General features: G+C 39.3%; 1 protein-coding gene across 1 annotated transcript in view; it reads left to right on the top strand.

The window, feature by feature from the left end:
• The window catches only part of LOC137985357 (atrial natriuretic peptide receptor 1-like), a 98,643-nt gene that overhangs the window by 28,592 nt on the left and 60,051 nt on the right, over nt 1-10,000 (top strand). Inside the window, exons 5-7 of the mRNA XM_068832941.1 lie at nt 208-298; nt 766-871; nt 3,863-3,940. Coding sequence (XP_068689042.1) covers nt 208-298; nt 766-871; nt 3,863-3,940 — 275 coding nt within the window. The remainder of the gene's footprint in view (nt 1-207; nt 299-765; nt 872-3,862; nt 3,941-10,000) is intronic.

The raw sequence follows: 10,000 nt of genomic DNA, 5'->3' as shown, positions 1-10,000 counted from the left end.
ATCAGGCTATGAAAACACGGAAAACGTTTTCTATTGCTTAAATACATATACATATACATATGCATATACATATATATACTAGTATATAAACTATTATATATAGTAGTATTAGTATATACAAATACCAGTATTAACTATGATTAGATGCATCTTATTTTCACACTGCAATAATTGTGCTTATTTACCTCTTTGGGACTTTTACTGCAGAGAAAGATCCAATCTGGCCATATTTATTAGCAGGGAGTTTGGTTGTTGTTCTTCTAGTGGCAGTTTTGGTTGGATTTTTATTGTGGCAAAGGTAAGGGTACAAATATGCTTACCGGTATGCACCGTTAACTGCTGGAATATACATATTGATGGCAACAATTTCGATCAAATTAAACCAGTTTTATCCACAAAAAATGAGGTCTCCGAAATGGGTAATTTCAGAATGGCTTCTACTTACCTTCAAAGTTCCCGGTCGCTGCTATCTTGAATAATTTTGATGTGTTAAGAAAAGTTCTTTGTGCCAGAACAATAGGCCAACCGTGACACGTTTCTAGCCTTGTCCTTTGAAAAAAGTGCATCTTGAAAGCTTTCAGAGCCTCAAGCGGTTTCTGTTTTTGTCACTTGGGGCATCAAAGGATATCCTATTTTCTTTGTGCTTTTCGGGGAAAAAAATCCCATTTTCTTCTTATTTTACGGCAAAAACTGTCCTATTTTCCTATATATTTCGCCCTTTCCCATTCTTGACACCCTTGGATATCATTTCCATTCATTTAACAGAAAGCAAGCTTTTGAAGCAGCCTTATTGGCCCGTACATGGGCTATCAAATATGAAGACATCAAGTGGCCAAAGAATAAAGGGAAATTAGGATCCAGGAAGAGCATGGTATGATATTCATAATCTCTAAAAAAAAACTTGATCATTTTTTGTCAACATACATTCATTTTCTTTTTTAAGCTAATATAGGATCATGAACCGTGTAGTGTATTAAAAAAGGAGGAGCACAATATGTCAGCGGGTGTCTCGAAAACAAACACCCCTAAGACCCTGAGACTTAAAAACGAAGAAAGTAACCCAAACCCTCAGTTTGGCTAACCCTAGGCCTAAAGTTGGTTTTAGGCCTAGCGTTAGCCAATTTGTGGGTTTTGGGTGTTAAGGGTGTTAGGGGTCTTTGTTTGCATGACACCCATATGTCAGCTTTCTTAGTTTTTTAAGAATTTTTAGCCTTGTAAATACTAGTCATTTTCACTGAGCGAATATATGGACATTTTATTATTAATTAATTAAGTATTTGATTCTTAGTTAAGCTATGATGGCCGAAGAGCAAGAGTTTATACGATATGTCAGGTTTCGTAACAATATTAATCTGCATGAAACAAGTTTAGCGTGGTTCCGTGTGAACGGAACCACTAAATGCACGAATTTTCAACCGGCAGAAAATTCGTCCGGTACCGTGCGAATCGGGCCTAAAATCAACTCGCCCCTACATCGATTTTACCAATTTCTACAGGTTTTATAGCAATACGAGCGCTGAAACTTGAGGAAAACATGAATTCTACGAGCGAATGTTCAGCAATGCCTGGAATACTTTTTTCCTGAATGAAATGGAGAAAGATTTTTTGAGGAAATCAGATAATCTATGAGCAGAATAAAACATCTTTTTAACAAATGAATACAGACATTTACAAGTGACAGGTGACTCGTTCAGTTTTATATAAAAGGTATTAATTTATACCCCATTTACACCAACAAAACATATTTAAGCTAGCTCAAACCAGTTTCAACACTCTCAGGAGACCTTATTATTAGAAGGATTGACGCTATAACACTTTATTACGTAACAGCAATGTTATGGTACCATGTAAAACATCAATTATTGCTGAACAAGATGCAGTCATTTTGGTGACGTAATTAGGCCTGTTTCAAACGTCTTGCTACTGCCGTGCCGAACTCAAGTGAAATTGTCATTTCGATTTAAGCACGCCGTTTGAAACTATTAAGCGAGGCACGGCTGACTTAGGTTCGGCACGACTACTTAGCACGGCAGGACTTGCCGTGCCGCACGGCTGTAGCACGACTTGGTTTCAAACGGCGTGCTATTGTTGCGCCGAACTCAAGTCATAAATTAATTTAATGTATTTTGCATTATTTGCATACTATTACGCTGTCTTTTGAATTTGGCGCGACTGTATTAGGTTCGACGTTTGAAACCGCTGCCGTGCCATCGTCGTGCCACTGCCAAGCCAAATTTATTTGAGTTCGGCACGGCAGTAGCACAACGTTTGGAACAGGCCTAACATGCAAAGCACCCAATATTTTGGCTTTAGTTGCTCATATCTGAAAAACGAACTAAGTGACCCCAATTTTTTGTTGCACAAAAGTGATCAGCAGGCCATGATATAACTCTCTGCAAAGTTTAAAAGAAGTCTGTGGAGCGGATTCAGAGCTACCTTAAGTTTTCAATTATTTAAATTGCATCTGAAGCCGTTCCACAGAATTTCTTAATGTTTGCGGAAAGTTTCATTCTTGCATGATAATTACATTTCAGAAATAATTAAAATCAGCTGTATTCTAGTAGCCCGAGCCATGCAGAACATTTCAATGAGCGCACAGATGTCCGAGCTTATCTAAGGGTTCGTTTTTTCGTGAAAATCCAAAAACCGATTTCTGATCTCGGATCAATGGATTCTTCAGCGTCAAAAAACCGCAAAATCCGAAAAAGGATTATTTTCCATTTCAACGCAAACAAACAAACCCAGAGTTCCGTGCAAATTTTAAAAACAAGAGAAAAATAGTGGTTAAATACCTTAGCGATCGATAAAAAGAATGACGAAAAACGTGACTTTTTCGCTGTAGGAAAGGTGCCAACAATATTATTGCTGTCAAGAAACTTTTCGTGTAATTTCTGGTGTGAAATTTGCAGGAAACCTAACTATTTTCGATCGATCCTACGGTAAAAATGGCGCGAGAAAAACATTTGGGCTGACCTGTCACGCACGGCAGCTGTTGTGTACCATTTTTGCATGGGAAACCGCTTGTCAATAATACTTATTTCAAATCCTTTCCCAAAAAAACGCTGAAGTGATGAATCTCAAAAATCCGGATTTAGATTTAATCCGAAGTATCCTCCTCGAGTGTGGATACTTTCCTACCTGTACTTTCCCGCTGCAATTTCTCATGTATTGCTACTTTCCTAAATAAATGGATCAGACAATCAAAAAAGCATTTCGGTAGTTTGGTCCACTTTGGCCTCGTTAGCACCCCCCACCCCCACATAAAATCCTAGTTACGGGCCTGAGTAATAAAATGTTGTGGTCGTGGGGTAACAGTATTAAAGTAATATTAGGGGAATTTAAGCATGATGGCGTCTTCATGAAACGGCAAACGCGAAACGGTGGGCTGCTGCTTGTCATAAAATCCTGAAAATGATATTATTCTAACTTGTCTCTCTCTTTTGAAAAGTTACTTTCATTTTTCGCAAAACGCAAGTTTTGGTCCGACGTTTGCCGTCTGCCGTAAACGTGATGCTTGATCTCTCTATTGGTGCTTCTGTTTTATCAACTTTATTCATTCAATATGATATGCTCCAATGGGAAGCATAAGCTGTAAATGCCATTTCCACATTGCTTGATCTTCGATGGCGCTATATTAAAGAGGCAATATAAGTTGTCAAAGAAGGACAGCCGAGTGGAAGTATTTGGCTGCCAGCCACAAATGAATTGACGATCCTATGTCAATGTGCTTGTACAAACCGTTTCTTAAGATTTTCAGCATTTAGATGGAGATTTGCGTTCATCGTAAAGTTAGTTCAGTTACTCACTGGTTGTTGGATTAATAAGACGTTAATGAACTGCTTTCCTTATTCTCCCTGCACAGCAAAGTCTGGGAAGTGAACGCGGGTCAATGGCAGAGGGCGTCAGAGGACAGATATTCACAGTTCTTGGACTTTATGAAGTATACAATATTCTTTTGACACCTGTAAATCAGTTATTCGTTTTGCTGGAGACACTTTCAGCGATATCATATATTCTTTCTTAATTGGGGAGCGTAAGCAAACTGAAAAAGAACAACAGCTAAGAGCCCGTCATCTCACGGAGGCTCGAAAGGGGTTTTCCGCTGAGCAGAAATAAAAATGTGACCAAAAATCGAGAAATTCGGAAACAAATTCTGTTGAATGTAGTGAGCTATATCTCGAAAACTAGCGTGGTGACCCACCTTGATTTTTGCAAAAAATCAACTTACGGTAAGTTTTTCCGCACTACAACTGCGTTTCGCTTGAGACGGGCCAAAAAGTCGTTCAGGAAACACAGATTCTGGAGACGGGAATGCTACGTTTTTGTGAACCGTTAATAGCAGTTTATTATTCCTGCAGTCATTGTTGTAGGTTTCAGGTATGGGGAGTAACAATCCGGCGTAGACAGGAAACCACACGGAGTGCCGCTAGTCGATGCGGTCACCGAACACAGACCCCAGGAGGGATGGGTGGGCCGCAAACTTTGACTCTTGAAACTGACAAAGTGACACTTGGTGAAGGGAGCCAGGACCAAGCCAGTGAGAGGGTGAACTGGGAAACTAAATTTCATTTTCACGGGGTTTATAATAATAGTAATAATAATAACAAATGGTTTTGCACTACCTGCGATCTTAATATCTCCCGACAAGAACTCGCTGTTCCTCTCAAACTAGCGACCAAGGATCAACTTTTCCAATTTAACAACGAACTATACCAACAGACGGACGGTGTCGCAGTGGGTTCCCCCCTGGGACCTTTATTAGCCAATGCTTTCCTATGTCATATTGAAGAAACATTGGAGAGCCGGAATTTATTACCATCATACTAAAAGAGATACGTTGACGACACACTGGCCGTTATGAGAAATCAACACGCAGCACAAGACTTCTTACATGTACTACTGTACTTATTCAGCTATAAGCCGAGCAATTTTTACACAAATCCACACTTAATTTGGGCAAATTTGAAGCCGTAGAAGGGGTCTCGGCTTATAGCCGGGTATTTTTGATAAAAAGAATTTTCTCAACAAATTAAAACAATAACAAATGAACGTGTATTCACTTACAAGACAAGCTAAATTACTTGTAAAATGAAGAGAAGTTGTTGTTGGTTTAATATGGTGGCTCGTAAAGGAGCTGTTTGTGTTGTTGTGTGATTTAGATCGATCTTATTGCTGGTCTTCTTCCTCGCTGTCTGTCTCGAATTCGTCGTCCATTTCCTCGTCTTAATTTTTTTTTTCTTCTGGAATATTCTCGTCGAACACTGCATCATCTTCTGTGCGTTATAGAGGTGCCACAAGTCTTGAACGAACACCTCACCAACTCCTCCTTTACCCCTCGAAGGAACGAAGAGTCTGGAAACGAGATTGCACCATCTGTAGACACATCGTGTAAACAAGCTTCTCACAGGACACTACAGCAAACTTGAGACGAAAGCGGAAGTGGATTTCTTCTTGTTTAAAGTGACATTTTCCTAGCAAAAATGTATGCATTAAAAGGAAAATCTTACCTTGACCTCTTTGCTCTGAAAACCATGCCAACAGTTGTTGATCGAGCTCGCCGTTGAACAGATTTGCCTGATCTTTCCTCCAGCGATGGAACGATCGACTGATGCCGTATTCTCTGGCGATCTCGGAGTTATTACTGGGTTGCCTATGGCAAACCAGTTGGAATCTGTGTTTAGTTTCGTGTTTTTTTTTATTTTTTTTTTCCGTGTCGGTAAAAGTCTTGCCTGTCACTCCCCTGCTAAGTAGTGGCTTTGTGCATAGAGTCTTGTCTGTGTATTTTGTTAGGTTTGAGGGGGCTGGGGGAATACGTAGATTTCCTTGGTGCACACAGATGAACGTTTAATTATTAAACCCGAAATGGCGTCGAAAGTCGTGGTAACGGGGATGGCGTTTTAGTGGAAAAAATATACCTTTATGAGATCAAGAATGGAACGTCAATTGGAATAACGAAACAGGCGGGGAAAATAAATATCTGGAATCTTAAAAGCGACGAGGGATGGTCTTCGAGAACAATTGCGGTCGGATATGAGAAAGTGTGTGTTGTTTCTAATCTTATTTTATAAACTGTGCTGGTATGTAGAACACTGACAGTGAGTGGGAAATTGAGTAGGGGTGTAAAAGGAATCGAATGTCTTGAATGTATCACAGTGTTTACCGAAGTGGCATCTCATTTGTCTGGCAATTTGCATTTAATTTGCAGTCAAGCTGTACAGTTTTCAGGTAAAAAAATAATTGAAAATGTGACAGTGAAGAATTATTGGAAAGAAAGCTTGTTGTCTATTTTGTGCTTTGGAAAAGGTTCTTTAGGAAAGAGTTCAATCTTGAACTGAAAAATATATTTATTTGCATATCGTATGGTTTGTGAGACGGATTGTTTCTTGTTTGCACGCACGGAATTGGAATAGAAAGGGTTTTTTTTGTCTCCAATAGCAAATATTTTGTTAGTTTCAATAAATTTCATGCTGGAAAAGGTTTTTGTGAGATGTTTCAACTGTTGTGATTCATTGTGCTGTGTAGTATTCGAGTTTAACTAATTTGCATAAGTGAGTTGAAATTTAATACGCATTAAATAAAGATGACAGGAATTTGTAGGCATGATCGTTCTGGCAAATGATAACAGCTGGCGATCGTTTTTAATTAAGGTCAGAAAAAGATTTCAGTATAGTCACTCTTGTGTAAAATGAAGTTATTGTTAACTTGAGAAAACAACAATAGGGTCGTTTATACGAGAGAAAATAAGCCGCGGCTTACTCTGGACGCGGCGTACATAATACGCCGAAGGAACTATTTATACGAGTATAAACTCCCAGGCCAGGATAAGCCGGGGCTTGAGAAAGCTGTGAACGTAGATTTTGCATCATTTATGTGGGCTGTTCGCGTTTTATTTTCTCTCGTATAAACGGCCCTTATATGTCTTTAACTTTTTTAAAGAGAGAGATTTCGCGCAAATTGTATTTCAAGCTATTCAGTTGAAATATTATTTCTCGCCATTGGCTTCGTTTGCGTGATCATTTACTGGTGTTGACATTTAGGAGGTAGTTGTTTGGTTCTAAACGAGTAGGAATAAAACGACCAGGAATGAGCGAATTTTAGTGGGTGTGCGATAGCAACACGAGACAGGAGTCGAGAGATTCTAACGACAGACAGATATGAACTAACCCCTCCTGAAATAACCGAAGGAAGGCAGGCATTGGTGGTTTGTGTGAGTTTATAGCACTAAGTGGATGGAAGTCGTCATGTTTTGATTGGGCACCTTCAGAGACGTCCTTCTGAGGAAACAAGTTGTTAAAATAGCTAATTGTGATTGGAGAATTTCGATCCTAAGTATAATAAGTATAACAATGCCTTTTATTGACAGGACAGGCAAAACCATATGATTGAGCGTGATCATACCAAATATCATTTCTTTGCGCGATCAAGTTGTGGCGAAGTGTGCAGCCCATGACAGTATGTCGTTTGTGAGCATATTGCTTTTTGTTGTATTAACCTTCTTCCTCGGGGTAGACCCACACTAAAAGATGCTGTTGAGCGATTGTTTTGGCCGGGGTTGGTCCGCAAACTGAAAGAAAGTTTATATGTTGAGAACAAATGTGTACTAAATGAACAAATATGTGAAAATCATGATATGAACTGCGCTGAAAACCAAATGCCAAAGGAGAGAAGCACAGAACTGTGAAAGTTTCCTGAAGAAGAAAGTTCCTGATCTTAAAGTTAGTGCTAGCGGTATCGAGCTAGTCGCAGAGATGTACGCCTACCTGGATGCATTTAGTTAAATTTCTGAAAAAGGCGAATTTTCTGTCTATTTGTATTATCATGGCTTTTTGTTTTCTGCTGTTACTGAATCCCTTTGTATTTGGAGCTGTAACGCTACTTCATGTGCAATTACTTGTATCGTTTGCAATGATCCTCACTAGTGGTGTTGTTAGCATTTTTACTGGGTTGCCAAACCCAGTGGGAATCTCGCTTTCATTTCGTGGGTTTTTACTGGGTTGCTAAACCCAGTCGGGATCTGCGTAGCGTTTCGTCGTTTTATTTTTTTCCGTGTCGGTAAAAGTCTTGCCTGTCACTCCCCTGCTTAGTGGTGTCTTTGTGCATAGAGTCTCCTGTGCGTATTTTGTTAGGTTTGAGGGGGCTGGGGTAATGCGTAGATTTCTCTGGTGCACACGCGAGGACATTTCATTATTAACCTGGAATGGCTTTGAAAGTCATTGTAACGCAAATGGGGTTTTAGTGCATCTTTAAACAAAATATGCCCTTATGGAGCTCAAGAATGGAACGTCAATTGGATAAACAACTTAGGCGATGAAAAATAAATACCTGGAAGTTAAAGCGACGAGTAATGGTCTTCGACAACAATTTCATTTTTCGCCGTTGGATATCAAGTAAGCTTTAGCTTGGTACTATATACAACTCTGAAGTCAAATGGCAATTCTTTTATGGATTTAACAAACACTGAAGGAATCGAACGCCTTGAATGCATCACTGTGTTTACTGAAGTCGCATCTAAGTTGTCCGGCAAGTTACATTCATTTTAAGACTCAACTCACCAAAGGTAAAAACCAAATGGAAATGTGACAGTGAAAACTTATTTGAATGAAAGCTTGTTGTTTCTTTTGTCTTTTATTATTTACCATCAAGGTTCTTTTGAAAAGGGTTTGATGTGAACTGTCAGAAATTAATTTAATTGCATATGCTTTGTGATTGTGTGTTTCGTTTGCACGCACGCAACTGAAATAGGAAGGGCTTTTTTGCCTCTTAATCGCAAATATGTTGTTTGTTTCAATAAATGTTTCGCTGGAAAAGATTTCTGTGAAATTTCCAGCTTTTGTAAACATATCATGTGTAATTTTCGAGCTTAACAAATTTGCATACATGTGTTGAAATGTGATACGGGGAGAATTTTGTGGCAGCGCATAAGTCACGAAAATAAACAGGTCTGTTGGAAGCGTGTTTGAGTTCAACAAAATGAGCCCCAAAATCAGCAAAAAATTGTCGATGAATAATAAAGTAGCTGCTATTTCCAAAATGATGGAATTACCTGGTGATAAATAACCTCGTCTTGGAGAGTAGATTTTTGACTTTGTAGAAACAATGGTGGGCGATTGTGGTCTTTGTTTTGAATTCGCTCATTTATTGTCAAACTTTATAACACTTGACAGAAAAAGAAACTTACGAAAACCCGGTATCTTGCCATCATTTGACACAGATGCTTCACTTTAGTAAACTTTAGTATTACAAAGCTGTCAGATGCTCAGAGGGCCGCTTAAACTTGTGGTGAAAGAAGTTGTGAGGGAGCTTGAAAATTATCAACATGTCAGCCCAGAAGCATATGTTTCTCACTTCCCATTTATTTTCTTCAATCTTTTTGGGTTCAGTACTTTGCTAGTAACCACATGTCTTCTCAGGCTATTCACCCAAGACTTCTACCATGGCACTACAATGATAGACAATACCAAAACAATATCGTGCACTGTTAGAGCTACATATTACGCAAGGACAACTTGAATCTCCTGGAAGACAACACACAGCTCAGTTGACATTTTAGATGGAATAAATCGCTGTGTTACTTCACTACCAACGTAAGCAATGCGTGTCTATTTTTTCTAAAGAGGACAGGAATTTCTTCTTTTTACAAATGATTAATTAACAGGCCGGTAACCAGGTTTTTAACCCCAGAAAAGGATCTGTTTCGTCGTACGAATGTGTGAGGACCTGTGAGCTAAAGGGCCTCTGCTGGTAAGACTTCTGGGTGACCCTTTAAATGGTCTTCTTAATGACCCCCCAACTTGAAAAAAATTGTCTGGAACGGTGCACGTACCACAGGCAACCCAGTGTACCCTCACGGAGGGTCTAGTTTTCTACAGCTTCTGCTTCGGCGACTATTTTAAGTTTGAAGGCGAGGTTGTGAGGTTTCCAGTCGAATAACTTGTTATAAAACGCTTCGCTTGTACGAAGACATGTTTCCAGTGAAGTCAGTAATTCGTCACACCACGAT

The sequence above is a fragment of the Montipora foliosa genome, chromosome 14 (genome assembly GCF_036669935.1).
Source record: "Montipora foliosa isolate CH-2021 chromosome 14, ASM3666993v2, whole genome shotgun sequence".
In the NCBI taxonomy this organism is placed as follows: domain Eukaryota; kingdom Metazoa; phylum Cnidaria; class Anthozoa; order Scleractinia; family Acroporidae; genus Montipora; species Montipora foliosa.
The sequence above is the reverse complement of the archived record's forward strand: the minus strand, read 5'-3'. Positions and strand labels throughout refer to the sequence as shown.